The 17,689-nt window shown below is 42.1% G+C and overlaps 1 protein-coding gene across 8 annotated transcripts in view; it reads right to left on the bottom strand.

Moving 5' to 3' along the window:
- LOC132388937 (rho guanine nucleotide exchange factor 12-like) overlaps window positions 1–17,689 on the bottom strand; it is a 181,374-nt gene that overhangs the window by 123,307 nt on the left and 40,378 nt on the right. For 6 of the 8 annotated variants that reach the window (XM_059961345.1, XM_059961346.1, XM_059961344.1 and 3 more), the window contains exons 6-13: window positions 11,770–11,960; window positions 10,829–10,903; window positions 10,183–10,329; window positions 9,800–9,860; window positions 7,374–7,459; window positions 2,218–2,352; window positions 1,697–1,786; window positions 1,502–1,612 (exon numbers count right to left, since the gene is read on the bottom strand). In XM_059961345.1, coding sequence (XP_059817328.1) covers window positions 1,502–1,612; window positions 1,697–1,786; window positions 2,218–2,352; window positions 7,374–7,459; window positions 9,800–9,860; window positions 10,183–10,329; window positions 10,829–10,903; window positions 11,770–11,960 — 896 coding nt within the window. The remainder of the gene's footprint in view (window positions 1–1,501; window positions 1,613–1,696; window positions 1,787–2,217; window positions 2,353–7,373; window positions 7,460–9,799; window positions 9,861–10,182; window positions 10,330–10,828; window positions 10,904–11,769; window positions 11,961–17,689) is intronic. The other 2 variants (XM_059961351.1, XM_059961348.1) reach the window with 2 other exon arrangements.

Genomic DNA, 17,689 nt, shown 5'->3' with positions numbered 1-17,689 from the left:
CAGGACCTCCCTGTAGGCCCGGATGAGAGGACCCTACTCTGTGACGTCGCCACCAGCCAGCCCCGTCCAGTCGTCCCGACAGCATGGCGGCGCCGCGTTTTCGACTCCATTCATAACTTGGCGCATCCCTCCATCAGGACGACTGTCCGGATGGTCTCCAACAGGTTCGTTTGGCACGGACTCCGCAAACAGGTCAGTGAATGGGCCAGAACGTGCATGCACTGCCAGACGGCCAAGGTGCAGCGGCACACCAAAGCCCCACCGCAGCAGTTCCATCCCGCCCACCTGCTGGCGTTTCGACCACATTCATGTGGATATCGTGGGCCCCCTGCCAGTGTCGCGTGGAGCGCGGCACCTCCTGACTATCGTGGACCGGTTCACAAGATGGCCAGAGGCGGTCCTGCTCACCGACACCACCTCCGAATCTTGCGCCCGGGCACTGATCGCCACCTGGATATCTCGCTTTGGTGTACCGGCCCACATTACCTCCGACAGAGGCGCCCAGTTCACCTCCAGCCTGTGGTCAAAAATGGCCAGCCTTTTGGGGACTCAGCTGCACCACACCACTGCCTACCACCCACAGTCGAACGTTTCCACCGTCACCTAAAGTCGATTCTCATGGCCTGCCTGAGTGGAGCTAACTGGGTGGACGAGCTTCCCTGGGTCCTACTCGGCATCCGCACGGCGCCCAAAGACGATCTGCATGCCTCGTCGGCTGAGCTGGTGTACGGTGCACCCCTGGTCGTCCCCGGGGAGTTCATACCAGCCCCAAGGGGGCAACAGGAAGAACCTGCAGCCGTCCTGGGCAGACTACGTGAGAGGCTCGGTAACCTGGCCCCCATACCCACTTTGCAGCATGGGCAGAACCCGACCTGCGCACCCAAAGACCTACAGAACTGTAAGGGGCCGTTTACGGTGCTCAGGAACAATGGGTCCACATTCGTGCTGGATGTTGGGGGGAGAGAGGAGGTTTTCACGGTGGACTAACTCAAACCGGCCCATGTGGACGGCACAACCAGTTGAGTTCTCGGCACCACGGCGCAGGGTCCGGCCTAGACTGTGGACACTGGGGGGTGTATCGCTGGTTCTGTGGGGGGGGGTGGTGTTATGTGGCGACCCACTTCCTAGTGGACTCGAACCGGCTCACAAATAGTCAGCGCTCCGGCACAAAGGCCAGTCCCAAAGGGCGCCAGGTCTGCTTCACAAACAAAGGGAAAAGCCTGCAGGGGTTTGTGAGTTCTACAGCATCCGCGCCCGGGGAGGGCGGGATCAGGGAGGCTTTAAAGCAAGGCAGCGAAGTTCGAATAAAATCTTTCTTTAACTGCAGTTTACCGACTCCGTGTCGTTATTTTGGCGCTCCGTGTAGCACACTGTTACACCCTTGCCAAATGGCAACACTGTCCTTACGTGAACTCTAGCTCCCCTATTCACTACCAGCCCCCAACCTTACCACTGACATGACTCACTGACTTCACCTCTCACCCTAGTTCATGGCCCTTACCAATGGAGCTGCCTCAAACTGTGACACAACATGATGTAAAAATGCCACCAAATGTGCCGGCCTGGATTTCACAAGGTCGATGGTTTGGAAACAGCTGCACTGAACATCAATCTGTAAAGTGAGCATATGGGGGTTAAAATCCAGGTACGTTCACACTACCTGCAACCAAAATTTAGTTGAACTGTTGACACTCACTTGCTCAGTCTCAGTATCAAAATCATCTTCCTCAGCACCAATTATCTGCACTGCAACTTGTGGGGGACTGAGCCCCAAGGACAGTGAATCCTTCAAAAGGAAAGAAGCAAAGAACAATAAGATCACTATTAAAATCGCAGTTAAGTATTTTGTACTGACATCAGCCCCTGCAGTTTTTGTAGCTCCAGCTTCCTTTCACCAAATTACCCTTCAGTTTACTTGTGTTACTTATAAGAGGACATTGCCCTGAGATGTGTTAAGTCTACAGCTGCCTTGGCTGCTGCAGGACCACTCTCTGCAGAGTAATTTGGATCTCATCCTTAAAACCTTATCTGCTATGTTACTGCTTCCTAATAGTGCACATTCTTGCAGAATCTTTCAGATCATGTAAAAAGAACAAATGAATTCTAATGTAAACTCAAAACTAATTGTTTACTACAATGGATAAAAGAGATGAGGAAGAATTCACGCCTTCCTGGGAATGGTGAAAATCCTTCCTGAAGGTCAGAAATAATTGATACCCAGTCCTGGCCCTCATCGTCTTCCACACTCTCGCAAAAACTTCCAGCATCTTTTGGGAAGATCTTGGGGATTCTATTCAGAGAGTTTCGGTGAAAATCGCCATCACATGGGGAAGAAGGACTGGTTATCATTGACTGTGAAAAAAAACATAAGGAACTATAAAGATACAAAACTTAATTAGCAACTTTGACAGTCTCCGAATGTGCAAGCACATCTCTGCTAATCAATTACTTTCTGGTTCAATTTCAATTTATACAGCCATACAATCACTGAAACGAGAAGGCACAGGAAGTTGACATCGGGACTGTAAATATGAAACAAGGCAGACAATTCAGTAATAGCAGGAACCCACAAATAGAATGAAATAATGACAAAGTATCACAAGAGCTGAAATGCACCCTCTGTAGGGATGGCTTTATTTTATTTTCAGAAGAAATGAAAATACTGATTGATTATGTAATGATTTTATTTAAAAAGTGGTAATAAATCCCATTCATATATTTGAAATAACATCACCACCTTTATATCTTCATAGTTAAATTAATGTAATTCAATTGAAAACAATAAACTAAGATCAAAAGATACATTTTAGTCAATTGCGGGGAAATTTCAGGAATCCAATTCCTGAGTCATGAAAATTAGGAATAAAAATTGTCATCAACTGCACAGAAGTTCAGGACCTCAACACTTATGCATGTGCCTGCAGAAGACCTGAACTTCCTGAGGAAAAACATTGGCAGTTTCAGCAGCTCTAATTTTGATAAAGAAGCAAGGCTGGTATGCTGACCTTTGCTCACCTACAACTGACTGAGATTAAATTAATTGTATTTTTGAGTGTGTTTTGAAAAACTTGAAATAACTTCCATGAATTTTAAAAGGAAGTGTATTGTTTAAACAGAATTTGATTGATTGTGAATATCAGGCTCTCTAGTAGTTTTGAAAGCCTCATTTGTCTGGAGATGTGGTATAAATAACTTTCGCTCAAAAATTTCATGGAATTCGTAATTGGAAGTCACTAAATTTGTCAGGATTTTGCAAAAGGTTGCTCTCGCTGGAGCATCTTTGTTCAGCAAATAGCTCACTATTCCCTGGAAATCTTGGCCAAATAAATAACCTCCCAAAATCAATGATCAGAAGAACACAATGGCTAAACCATGGGCAGCTCAAAGTTTAAAATATTTACCTAAGGCCTTTCAGAATATCTCAGCTTTTGTTTGCTTGTTTTTGTTAGTTATCAATCCCTGCAACCGGCCAAAATGCTACACTTGCCCATTCACCTCCTAACCCACCTCCATTAAGGGAGCCAAATAATACTTCCAGGTGAGGCAACACTTCATCTGCGAATCTGCTGGGGTCATGATTATGTTCAGTGTTCCCGATGCAGCCTCCTCTACTTGAAGAGAACTGTTGAAATTGGGGGACTACTCATTAAGCACTCCTGCTCCATTAGCCAAAAGCAGAACTTCCAGGCGACCAAACATTTTTATTTTGGCTCCTGTTCCTGTTCTAACATGTCAGGCCATGGTTTCTTGCACCAAGGTGAGGCCACCCTAAGGGTGGAGGAGCAATACTTTATATTCCATCTAGGTAGCTTCCAACCTGATGGCATGAACATCCATGCCTCCTTCCGGTAAAAAAAATCCCCCCCTTCTTCTATTCACCATTTTGGTCTCTAATCTCTTCTCACCTGCCCATCACTCCCTTGGGTCACATTTGCCATCCCTTTCTCCCATGGTCCACTCTTCTTTCCTATCAGATTCCTTTCTCTCCAGCCATTTACCTTACCAACCCATCTGCCTTCACCTTTCAGATTCTAGTTAACCTCCTTCACTCCCTCCATACCATTTTATTCTGACTTCCTTTCCACTCTTGAAGAAAGGCCTTAGCAAGATTAGTCAAGAATCTACCAACCTCTGCCTTAAATATGCCCATTAACCTGGCCTTCACTTGCACAGCTCAACAGATAAACCACTCTTTAGATAAAGAAATTCCTCCTCCTCATCTCTTCTATAAGGATGCCCCTCTATTCTGAGCCTGCATCCTCTTGTCCTAGACTCTTCTACCACAGGAAACATCTCCTCCACATCCACACTATCTAAACCTTTCAACATTCAAGGTTTCAATGAAGTCTACTTCATTCTTCTGAATTCCAGTGAGTTGAGGGTTAAAACCATTAAACACTCTTCATATGACAAGCCTTTCAATCCTAGAATCTCCTTTGAACTGCTGGCAATGTCAGCATATCTTTTCTTAGTTATGTGTCCCAAAATTGCTCACAATACTGGTAAAGCCTTAACCAGTGCTTTATAGAGCCTCCAAATTACATCCCTGCTTTCATATTCTACTTTGTATAGAAAAAACTAGCAAGTGTATATATGCAGTGGACAACAAAACACAAAGTGACAAGAGAAAATCTGCAGATGCTGTAAATCTGAGCAACACACAAAATGCCGGAGGAGCTCAGCAGGCCAGGCAACATCTACGGACAATAGTGCAGTCGATGTTTCAGTCTGAAACCCTTCAGCAGGACTGGAGAAAAAAAAAAATTAGTGTAGATTTGAAAGGGGAGGGGAGGAGAGAGATAAACAACGGAGATAGGTGAAACGAAGGAGGAAGGAACTCACAGATGAAGTGTTGACTGACCTGGAAGAACTGTTTAGCTCTCTGAATGGTAGTGAGGGAGGAGGTATAGGGGAAGGCATAGCATTTATTCCACTTGGAAGGATAAGTGCCTGAAGGGGGATCAGTGGGAAGAATTAACGAGATGGCAGAAGTTTTGGAGAATTATGTGCCGGATGCAGAGGCTGTTGGGGTGGTAGGTGAGGATGAGGAACCCCATCTCTGGTAGATTGTTGGGAGGATAGGGTAAGAGGATGAGGTTGAGATCAGTGTTGATGGTGGAGAAAGGGAAGAGATTCTTTCTAGAATTCTTTCATTCTTTCATGAAAGAATCATTCTTTCTAGAATGATAACCCTCATCCTGAGAGCAGATGCGGTGGAGAGGAGATATTGAGAAAGGGGGATGGTGTTTTTACAGGTAACAGGATAGGACAAGGTATAGTCCAGGTAGCTGTGAGAGTCCATGGGACTCTCCATTGACATAAACATCAGTGGATAAGCTATCTCTGGAGATAAAGACAATGAGATCAAGAAAGGGGAGGAGGTTTTGGAAATGGATAAGGTGAAGGGCAGGGCAGAAGTTGGAGGCAAAGCGGACGAAGTCAATGAGTACAGCACAGGTGCAGGAAGCAGCACCAATGCAGTTGTTGAAGTAGTGTAGGACAGCAACCAGTGCAGGCTTGGAACATAAACTGTTCCACATAGCCGACAAACAGGTAGGCATAGCTGGGACCCATGCGAGTGCCCATGGTTACACCTTTTGTCTAAAGGAAGTGGGAGGAGAAAGGAGGAATAATTTAGAGTGAGGGACAAGTTCCACTAGGCGGAGGAGATTGGTGATGGAGGGGAACTGGTTGGGTCTGGTATCCACAAAAAAATGGGAGAGCTTTGTGACCTTCCCGGTGGGAGTTGCTGGTGTATAAGTACTGGACATCCATAGCAAAAATAAAATGATGGAGACCAGGGAACCTGAAATCCTTGAAAAGATCAAGAGTGTGTCCGGTGTCATGGATGTAGATAGGAAGGGACTGAATTAGGGGGATAAAACAGAGTTGAGATATGCAGATATGAGTTCAGTGGGGTAGGAACAAGCTGAGACAATAGGTCTACCTGGTCAGGCAGGTTTGTGGATCTTGGGTACCAGGTAGAAATGTACAGGGTGCAGGAACAATGAGTTTGGTGGTAGTGGAAGGGAGATCCCCAGAGTCAATAAGGCTGGTGATGCTGTGGAAGACAATGGCCTCGTGGACCTTAGTGGGGTCCTGTTTGAAGAGTAAGTAAGAGGGGATGTCTGTGAGTTGTTGCAGGACCTCAAGAAGGTACAGGTCAGCATGCTAGCCCCCATTATCTGAGGGTTTGATTGTGAGGTTGGGTTTGGTGCAGGATGCAGGGCTTTTGGAAAGGGAAATTGGAGAGGGGCGTGTTGAAATCTAGAGGATTAATGTCCCGTCAGCAGTTGACAATGAAAAGGTCCAGAGCAGACAGAACACCAGAGTAGGGTGTCCAGGAGGAGAAGGGTTGAAGATGGGAGAAGGAGTCATCAGTTCAGAGTGGAGAGTTCTTGCCAAAGAAATAGAAAGAGATGGAGGCAGTGGCGGTGGAAGTAATGTTGGATTAGAATTCAGATTGCTGTTTTTATCATCTTCTCCAGTTCTAAAGAAGTGTCTTGGCCTGAAATGTTGACCGTTTTTTCATTTTCATGGATTCAGCTGACCCACAGAGCTCCCCCAGCATTTTGTATGTTTTGCTTTTTTTTGTCATATTTTTCCTTGTACTTTTAGCTTTCCTTATGCTTGCTTATAAGTCTGTTTGATCACCTATTTATCTGTAAATTTTCAGTAACTTGTAATATATTTGTTTGCTTACTTCTGTAGTTGCTTTATCTGCATTGATGAAGTGTGACTCAGACTGTATCTTTTGCTGATCCTGTCACACCTGTACTATAATGAAACTATAAGATTTACACATCATTCTTGACTTCCATAAAACCTTCCAGACAACATCATCTCCAGATCTAACAATGATAGCAACCAATTGCCTATTGCTTTTAACCGCCAGTAACTTATTCTTCAATACCACAGGTTCTTATATATACAGAGGGTTGTTCAAAATATACACAGAAAAGACATCATCTCCTTAGTGTTACAATCTAGTATTCAGCTATGTTTTACACATGAAGATTGAAGACACTACTTTGGTACAACAATGAAGTTTGCACCAATCAAGACACAGCTGGTCAAGAATCTGGGAGAAAATGAAGTTCTGATTTTCTTCTATTGCATTTAACTCAGTAAGATATTTCTAATACAAATAATAACATCATTTGCTGCTTGGTTGACATTTAATTTTATTACATTAAGATACTGGAGGATTTGAGGGACTGTAGAGCAGCACAAGTTTCACAGAACACTCACACAGGGCTAGGTCAAAAATAATTACGATTTTTCATTGAAAAGTAAAGATTTTAGCACATTAACATATTTAATGCAGAGTGAAGATTGAAAATTTATAGGAACCTGGGTCCAGGACTTCTCACCTCTGCATGAAAGCATGAAATATGGCTTTTACATGATCCTGCATTCTCACTCTGTGATGGAAAGTCATGCTCCCAATCGCCTGCATCTAATGAAGAACAGCAAAGAATCAGAAGGCAGAGAACCACTAATAAACAATCATCTAGCAATTTCCTTCTCCTTGGTTACCTGAAGAATGCAGTTCAATACATAACAGGCTTAATTGACCCTAAAAAGTGGTGTACAAAGTCTGAAATAATTAGCCATCAGAACCTGCAGCAATTGGCATAACCAAATCCAGCAACAATGCTCCTCATCAGATAATACTACATTACTCAATAGTGCAGAGGTTCCAGATAATTTTCAGTACTTTCCTCTCTCTAGATTTGGAAAGGGAATTACATAAGGAGCTGTGAGATTTTAAGGAGCTAGTTATAGGGAAAGAGATTGTGGATTTGGCTAGGATGATAGGTAAGTCGAAGAAGTTCTTTAACAGGAGCTGGAAGACTGATGAATAAATGGTCTCATGATCCCTAAAAAAAATGACTAATTTCCTTCAGATCAAAAGCATTTTAATACCAAAACAAGGTACTAGGATAGTGGCAAGTAAATAGTAATGAAGAAGGCCAAGATTCAAAAAAGCTTTAAAATTAAAAAAAGCATTAAAATTAAAGAAGGAAATAAAAATGTGGGAAGATTATCAACTGTGGAATGAGCTCGCAAACAATTATACTGAAAGAGTCCAGCTACTGTTTAGAAAGAGAATTAAATACAAATAAACTGGATTATTAAAGGATATGACTGAGCAAAACAGTGGGATTGGCTCTGATGGCTATAGTCATTTTTTCACTTCATATACAACTAAAAATTTACTAAACATTCCATTCTAAAAACTTCTCACAAAATTAAACTACGATGCTGAGATGCATCCTGGAATCCACTGGAACATATAGTCTGTGATCTAATCTACAGTCATCGGGTGTTTTGGATCTTTCAACATTAAACACTCTTGCACAGATGACCCAGCCAAGGCCAATAAGGCTTGGCTGGTATCCCAGCAGCATTGGGCCATTGGTAACACCACTTGATCCATAGCCATCTGGAGGCTCACTCAGCAGCTGTGATGGTCCTAATGGGTTTCCTCTTTGTAGCCCTTGTAATGCCATGGACAGAGTAGGTTCTGCACAGCCTGCAGCCAGCAAAACCTCTAAACTCCACCTCTATGGGCTCCCATCATACCGTTAACCCCTGTCTCTGGCACTGCTCTACCAGCTCCTGGTATTTGACTTTCTCGCATTCAAACAACTCCACAATCCAGTCTTCCCAAGGAATTGACAGTTATACCATAATCACCTGCTTTGAAGTTTTTGACAGAATGACCATGTCACAGGGGGATGATACAATAAAACCAGGGAACTTTAATTGTTGCTACAATTGACTTTCTGTTGCCAGCCAGAAGTCATGCTGAACAAGCCTGCTGGTGATCTGGGCTGAGACTGTAGTAGGTCTCCAGCTTTGATAAAGATTATGGGCTTTCTGGACTGGCCACTGTTGTTAATGGCTGAGGAGATACTTTAAGCCACTACCTTCAACAGCTGGACATGGTGCCAGCAATAGTGTCCTTCTCCCAAGGCTTTATGATTTGCTGCTGAGGATGTGTCCCTCTGTCAAGATAGAGAGAACATGATGGTGCTTCACTTTTGCCTACCAGATGTTGGACCAGAAGATTTTTTAATTTGGCGCACCCTTACACCTTACCCAATCTCGCTGCCATTCTGGTGGTATGCACTTTTTGTTCACACCTCATCCTGCACATGCTTCCACCTGTTCCTGCCTGGGCCTTGTAAAGTGGGTTGAAGGGAAGTTACAGTCCTGCCTAACAAGAGGCTACTGTACCAGATCACTGTCCCTCAAACATGACCCCATGGTATAAAATATGAAAACGCAGGGGGAACCACAATAAAGAAGAGCAGCACAGTTGGAAGTTGGTGTATGAAGAAGGGGTGGTGGATCAATGGAGAAGGGTGGAAAGGAAATATAGGACAGGGAGCACTTTGAAGGCATCTGGGATATGGGTAGACTGGAGATGGAAAAGGGGGCAGGATATATTACAAGACAATACTAAGGAAGAAAATGGGTATTTACGTGCGCATCAATAAAATAAATGAGAAAGAAATTAAGTAGACATTAGGGAGGTCTACATTAGAGAACATGGCCACTACCACAAAACTTGTAGAAAAGAAAATGATTATTTAGCTTCTTTAATAAAAATCTCACATCCCAGTATTTTCTGTCGGCATTCCATTACAGCCATTGGAATACACACCACTATACATATGTGCCCACAAATCCTAAAAAGGAATTTACATTTCGAAAGGATGAGTGTGTGTAGCAAGGATTAGGCTGATTTGATAGCCAATTCTCTGTTAATCAAAATTTTAGTCCTCACCTTCTGTCAGCCTTTCAACAATAGCTAATGTTTCAGACTGTCGAATCAAACTTGAGCCATCCTAAAGGAAATAAAATTTATATTAAGTATTTGAAAGTTGAGAATGGGAGTTGGAGAGGGACAACGCGGGAAAACGACATCAAGGTAAAGACATGGTTCTCAATGTACTGTGAAAGAAGTCTGGGATTGGATTGGTTGCTTTGCTGTGAATTATGGTACCACACCCTTGTGTTTAAGAAAACACTTAAGAACAAGAGCCTACTCTTACAATACTATGAAGATAAGATGCTTCTTAAACTAGAACACATATTCTACATAGTAGACAATAAGATCACAAAGGTATTATACTAGAGAAGGTGGTCACTGTTAACAGGTGGTCTTACTTTAGAGTCTGGACAAAGGGACCTTGCCTCTGATGAGCCTGCTGCTTTGCTAAGTTGTTCCTGAAGTTGTTGAATATGTTTTTCCACCTCTTGCTTATCTTGAAGCACCTGTGGCAATGGGTTCCTCATGTACTTCTCCTTTAGTTGCTTTGTAAAAAAAAAATCAAGCTTAGTTTGAAAACTAAGTTTAACAATTCAGTTCCATTAGAAGCAATACATTTACCTGTGTCTATATGATCCATCTGGGATTAATTGATACACAATTTATATCATTTAGGGAGAACACAAATGCTCACTTAAATGCAGAGTCTCATCAGGTACCAATCAGAAAGCCAAACTACTTGCATCAGGCAATAAATTCATACAGAGACAACGTGACTGACCACTCAGTTGTAATGGTTCGTGAAGGAAACTTTATTCAATATCTATCACATACCTAACCTGGAGTAAATGAGGCTAATTATTAGAATCTGCACTTAAGACAAGCATGAGAATGACTTCCTACAAAACCACCAGTTTAGTGCCTGAATAACAAATCTGTGGATTATTCAATAACTACATTTCAAATGGGTGATGGAGATTTCTTTTTTTAATCAGTTTTCCTATTAGACTACATAGGCTAGTTAACTTTTACCATCCAACATACCTCGAGCTGTTGTAGCTCAGTGTCCAGCATATTCCTCAGAATCTCAACTTTCTGGTTGTGCACAACGGTGTCTTCCTATGAAAGTAACAGAAGTAAGAGTTAGATTCTATTCTAGTCATTCACTGAAGGTATCTAAATTAAACAGGAGACAATATAATTAGCAGAGACAGGTGAAACAGAAATAGAATATTCATGAAGAAAATACAGATACAGGAGTGTCTGTGAGTGTGAGAGAGACAGATTGTAAATGAGTAAGAAAAAATACAGGGAGAGAGATTTGGAGGGAATGAGGAAACAATGAAAAGAATGGAAAGAGGAAAGATACTGAGAATGACAGAGATACAGATATACAATCATTAACAGATACGGGGAGAAAGCTTAATATTTATCTGTATAGCTTATTAAAGCAGTTCAGAGTTCAGGACTAATTAAAATAAACTCTGAAGTTAGACAATTCATTCAAACAGCTCTCAGAAAATGCACATTCTCTGCGCTATGGCAAATTAATTATGGTGTAGAGGCATATCAAAGCCGCTCAGTGAGATTTCTATTTTCCAAGCTACCAATTGTTCAAATAGTGAAGTACCATTTCCACCACTAGAGGAAAAGAAAACACCTGTAGTGGTTTTTTATTGCCAGGCAGCCAAACAATTTAAGGGAGAAACAAGCAAAGATGATTATGAGTTTAATAATCACATGACGCATCTCCCAAGTTAAATATCAACAACTTTTTGTCATCAATAGAATTGTATATTCAAAGGGGATTCAATTCTGCCGTTCAAAGAACAAGCTGATGTGACAAAGTATATTCAATACAGCACAAATCCTGCAGGAACCTAAAGGCAGGTTAATACCAGGCATCACTAATTAATGCCTGTTAGTTTACAAAAAAAGTCATTTTCCGTAGCATTGCAAATTGTCTATGGAATTTGAACACTCACCGCCACAGGGATGGGACTTGTGATTCTCTGTGGGCAGCTGCTGTTTGAACAATGGTGGGAGAATGTTGGGGATATCTGACCTTGCTGTCGAGAAAAGGAGTTGTTCCCAGCATCTCCATCAGTAAAAGTCAGTGGAATCTGTGAAGAGCCAGGAGGACGGCCTAGAACTGTGAGAGCCACATAGGATCCAGCTGAAAATAGAAATTGAAACACTGTAGAAATATCTAAAAGTAGTTACGAAATAAAGCTGATTTAAACTCTGCCAATCTGCTATAACAAATGAGCAAATTTTATGTTCCTACAGACTTTCCCAATTCCCTAACTGAATTGCTTTGTTTTTGAGACAACTGCTCTGGCAAAGTCACCTCTTCAGATAAGAAACAGATGACCAAGTCATTATTTAATTAATATGTAGTTATTTTTGTTAGACCATAAAACCATAAGACATAGGAGCTTAGAATTAGGCCATTTGGACCATTTAGTATGGATGATCCAGTCCCCTCTTAACCCTATTCAGCTGTTTTCTCTGAGAGCATGGATTACTTCTAAGGACTGGAATATTGAGTCCAGAACAGAAACACAGCTGAGGGAAGGGCAGGACTGAACTGATAGTCCAATGTTCCAGGATAACAGTGCTTTAGGTGTGACAAAGGAACAGGTAGGATTGGAGGTGTGCAGTCTTTATAATAAGGGAGGAAGGATATAACTGTTTTGCTTTGATCTTATTGAGGGAACCAACAACTGTCACCAGGAAATTGAGAAGCAGATTTGTTGAGAAAGTACACATAGTTGTTGAGAATAGTAGGTGGAAGATTTCACTTTCCCCAATACTGAGCAGATCATCCAGAGTGCAAAGGATGTAATTTGAACAAATTAGGCATGGCAGTTTTCTTACACAACCTATCAAGGAAACTAGCTGGGAAGGAGTGATACTGGATCTCCCCTTAGGAACGAGGCTGGACAGGTTACTTAAGTTGTAATTGGGAGACTTTGGGTCCAGTGACCACAACTTTATTAGTTTCAAAAAGCTAAACAAAAAGAACAGGTCCAATGATTGATGTTCTGAACAGGAGCAGGGTCAACTTTGAGGGCATTTGGAAGGATCTAGCTGGGATCAACATAACAACTCTATTTGAATGCAAATCAACAGCTGGTAAGTGGGTGGTTTTTAATAGGGTCATATCAAGTCAGGAACAGCATATTACATTGCGTATGAAGGGTAGGCATACCAAGTTCAATGAACTCTTGTTGATGATAGATAGAGGCGGTGGTCAAGAAAAAGAAAGCATATACTGGTTTAGTTAGTTGTGTACAAGTTAATCCCTTGACCAATACAATAAAAAGTTTAAGAACAGGAAAAAGGGGAAAAGCAACAAAAAGAAGCAATCGGAGAGGCTCTTGCAAAGATATTTGCTTCCCGTTAGCCACTGAAGAATTTACTGAAGACTCGAGTTGGCTAATGTTGTTTAGTTATAGGGAGTTACTAGCAGGAATTCCTAAAAACAAGATTTATCACTTGAATAATCAAAACCTGATTAAGAATAGTCTACATGGTTTGTGTGTGGGAGCTTTTTAAAGAAGTAACTAAGAGGATAGATGAAGGCAGGGCAGTGAATATTGTTTAAATCAACTTTGACAAGTTAAGCATGGCAGACTGTTCTTGAAGGTTGGGTCACAAAATTCAGAAGGAGCTAGCAAAGTGGATTCATAATTGGCTCAGTGATATGAAGCATAAAATGATGGTTGGTTTGATTTTCCCACATAAGGCCTAAGCTAGAGAATTGTCCCATGGTTCAGTGTTGAGACCTCTGTTATTCATTATTTATGTAAACAATTTTGATGTGAATGTGTTTGCCACTATCAACAAGTTTGCTGAAGATACTAAATTAAGGGGCCTTGTTGATAATGAAGAAGGGTTACAATAAATTACATAAAGATTTTGATCAGTTAGAGAGATAGACATTTAAACCAATAGTATCTACAGAGAATGGTAAGGCGCCAACATGTGTTGTTGAACAGAGGAACCATAAAGTACAAGTGCACAGTTTGCTAAAAGTGGCTGCACAAGTAGACAGGTGATAAAGAAGATACTTAACATGTTGGCTTTCATTTTGGAGTAGGGATACTCTTATGGTGTTGCAAGTCATTGTGTTGCCACACTTGGGAGTATTTTGTACAGTTTTGGTCAACCTGTTATAGGAGAGATATTGTTAAGCTGGAAAAGATACAGACGCTATTTATGAGGATGCTGCAAGGCCTCACTTATAAAGGGAGGTAGGCCACAATGGATTTTCATTCCATGAAATGCAGGAGGATATGGATGACTTTGTCAATGTTTATAAATGTATATAGATAAGGTAGATGCTCATAAACTTTCTACCAGAAACAAGACAGAATGGATTTCAGTAAGGCATTTTATAAGTTCCCCGTGTGAGGCTCATTCAGAAAATATTGAGGCATGGGATCCAAGTAGACCTGACTTTGCAGATCCAGAATTGGCTTGCCCACAGAGGGCAACTGTACATTGTACCTATTGTACAATACAACTCTTATTAAGGTACATGGAGCCTAGAAAAATAAAGGGCTATGTGGTAGGGAAATTCTAAGCTGTTTCTAGAGTAGGTTATGTAGTCAGCACAACACTAAGGACCAAAGGGCCTGTATGTGCTGAAAATTTCTAGAAAATTCTATGAAAATACTGGAAATCTAAGCAACACACACAAAAAGTGGCCACAGGATATCTATGCAAAAAAGGCATTCGAAGTTTCAAGCCAAAACCCATCAGCAGGACTGGAGAAAAAAATCAGGTAGGGGAAGGGGAGAGAGAAACACAAGGTGATAGGTAAAACCAGGAAGGGAGGATGAAGTAAAGAGCTGGGAAGTTGATTGGTGGAAGAGATACAGGGCTGGAGAAGGGGGAATCTGACAGGTGGGTAGTTGAGGACAGAAGGGGGAAGGAGCACCAGAGGGAGGCGATTGTCAGGCAAGGAGATAAGGTGAGAGAAATCAAAGATGATGGGGACTGGTGAAGCAAGTGAGAGGGGATGGGGAGGGCCTATTACCAGCAGTTCAAGAAATAATGTTCATGCCGTCAGGTTGGAGGCTATCCAGATACAATATAAGGTGTTGTTCCCCCAAACAGAGTGTGGCCTTATCACGACAGTGGAGGAGGCCATGGATGGAAATACCAGCATAGGAATGGGAAGTAGAATTAAAATAGGTGGCTACTGCAACATCCCACTTGTTCTGGTGGTCAGATGCTCAGAAAAGTGTTCTCTCAATCCATGTCAGGTCTCACTAATATAGAGGAGGTCACACTGGGAGCACCGAACCTAGTGTATGTCCCCAACAGACTCTCAGGTGAAGTGTCACCTCACCCTAAGGACTGTTTGGGGCCCTGAATGGTAGTGAGGGAGTGAGAGAATGATAGTGCTTGTAAGGTTAAGTGCCAGGAGGGAGATCAAAAGGGAGGGATAAATGGACAAGGGAGTTGCATCACTGCAGAAAGCAGAAATTGGGGGGGGTGAGGGATAGAAGATGTGTTTGGTTGTGGGATCTCATTGAGATAGCCCAAGTTCTACATTAGGGGAAATTAAAAGAATTAGGAAAGAAATTAATTGTTTGGCTACGCAAGAAATCAGGAAATATTTAATATTTCTGAAATGCGAATGACATCCTCTTTAGTTTTCTAAGCTCATTATCACTTAAATGAGTTTCCTGTAAATATACTGGGCTTGTTCTTTTTTCATTTTGGATACAATTCTATTACGTTTGATTGGATTTAATAGCCCATTGACATTAAAAGAAATGAATTTTACTTTGTCCATAGCCATCTGTATTTATCTGTCAATGTATCATTGAAATTAGAATAAAACTAATCGAACAAATAAGAACCAAGAAATGCAAATAATAACAAAAATGGCAACGAACGTGTGATTCCAAGGCTGAGGTCTCTAGTAGATGACCCTGCATTGAGCTAGAGGAAATATCTAGCTTTGGGGGATAAATGCTCAGCCAGGCTTTCACTCGCTTTGACCACGCTGATGGGCAACCCTCTGGCCTTCATGTCTGTAGTCGCCTCTTCCACTATCTGATACAGTTTGATCCCATCTTCATAAAACACTCGAATTTTGGCAGGGTACGGAGTTTGACATCTAATCCTTTCTTGCTTTAGTATTTGCTTTACTTCAGAGTATTCTTTAGATTTCTGCAGGATCATGGTGGATAATCTTGGTGGAAATATATTAATTTATCATCTAAAAACACCCACTTCTTACCCCAGGCCCTTCGGGTAATCTCCACCTTGGTACCGTATCAAAGGAATTTAATTATTATTGAGCGTGGCTTATCTGCTCTATCTCAGGTAGGCTTCGGAATGAGCGCGCGATGCGCTCTCTCGATTTCCAGCTCCATAGTTGAGGGAAGCTCCAGCGCATCCCACAGCAACTTTCCGACAAACTCTGTCATAGACAAGCCCTCGACTTCTTCGGGAGCGTTGTGATTCTGATATTTTTCCACCATGATCTTCCCTCCAGGTCAAGCAATTTACCTTCTTGGTGATTTACTATTTTTATTGTCTTACTCAGTATCCGTTCCACGTTTTGAACGCGATCTTCCACCTTCTCAATGCGAGTCTCTGCCACCGCTATTTTTTGATTGAAGTTGGCGAGCTCTGACTTAATATCAGAGCTGCTGGTTTATATCTTACTGGAACTCCCTTAGCTCTTTCAGAATTTCGATCACATTCGCCGCTTGGCCTGAGCGAGGTCCAGCGTCTGCCTTGCTAGCATGCGGTCGGGTAGGAGAGCCGCTCACTGCATTCCTCTCGGCTACAAGCTCCGCAGTGTCCCTTTTTTAATTTCCATTTCTTCTCCCCATCTCCTCTTATCAGTTCAAATATTTTTGAAAAATACTATATTTGATGGGTTAATATGTGTTTTTCCGGAGGAGCTAGTGACCTAAGCTGCCATTCTCGATGATGATGTCACCAAAAAACTTGGTTGCTGTTGTAAATAAAAGTTCTAGTTATATTCAAAAAGATTCAAAAGGTTCAAGATTCAAAAACTTTATTGTCATTCCAACCATACATCAGCTCTGCAGGGCAGAATGAGACAGCGTTTCCTGGGGTAGTGCAATCATAACATAACAAACTCAACAATAAATAGTAAACATAACACTAAAAATTAAACACAACAGCCAGATGTCGGTTAAAATCAAGTTCTAAGTGTCCATTACAAGTTAAAAGTGTCCAAAGCAGAGTCAGGTAGAGCAGCTATTTAGCTATGACTGCCTGTGGGAGGAAGCTGTTTAATAGCCTTGTGGTTTTAGGTTTGTTGCTCCTGTAACGTTTCCCTGATGGTAAAACAACAAACAGTTCATGGTCTTTAATGATGTACCGTGTCTTCTGGAGGCATCGACTCTGAAGGAGGTCTTGGACAGAAGGTAGGGAGACCCAAATAACCTTCTCTGCTCCCCTAACCACCCTCTGCAAGGCTTTTTTGTCAGCAGCAATGCAGCTGGAGTACCAGGTTGTGATGCAAAAGGTCAGCACACTCTCAACCACGCCTCTGTAGAATGTAGTTAAGATGTTAGTGGGGAGTGATGCTTGTTTAAGTTCCCTCAGAAAGTGTAATCTCTGCAGGATGATGGTATTGAACGCAGAACTGAAATCAATGTACAGGATTCTGGCATAAGTGTCTTTATTGTCCAAGTGAGAGAGAACTGTGTGCAGTGTGGTGGATATTGTGTCCTCTATGGAGCGATTTGGATGATAAGCAAACTGTAGACGATCCAGCAATGAGGGGAGGCTGGCTGTGATATGAGGCTTGACAAGCCGTTCAAAACATTTCATCACTATGGGGGTCAGGGCGACAGGACGGTAATCATTCAGACAGGCTACAACTGGTTTCCTTGCTACAGG

This window comes from Hypanus sabinus, unplaced genomic scaffold, assembly GCF_030144855.1.
Source record: "Hypanus sabinus isolate sHypSab1 unplaced genomic scaffold, sHypSab1.hap1 scaffold_437, whole genome shotgun sequence".
In the NCBI taxonomy this organism is placed as follows: Eukaryota; Metazoa; Chordata; class Chondrichthyes; order Myliobatiformes; family Dasyatidae; genus Hypanus; species Hypanus sabinus.
The sequence above is the reverse complement of the archived record's forward strand: the minus strand, read 5'-3'. Positions and strand labels throughout refer to the sequence as shown.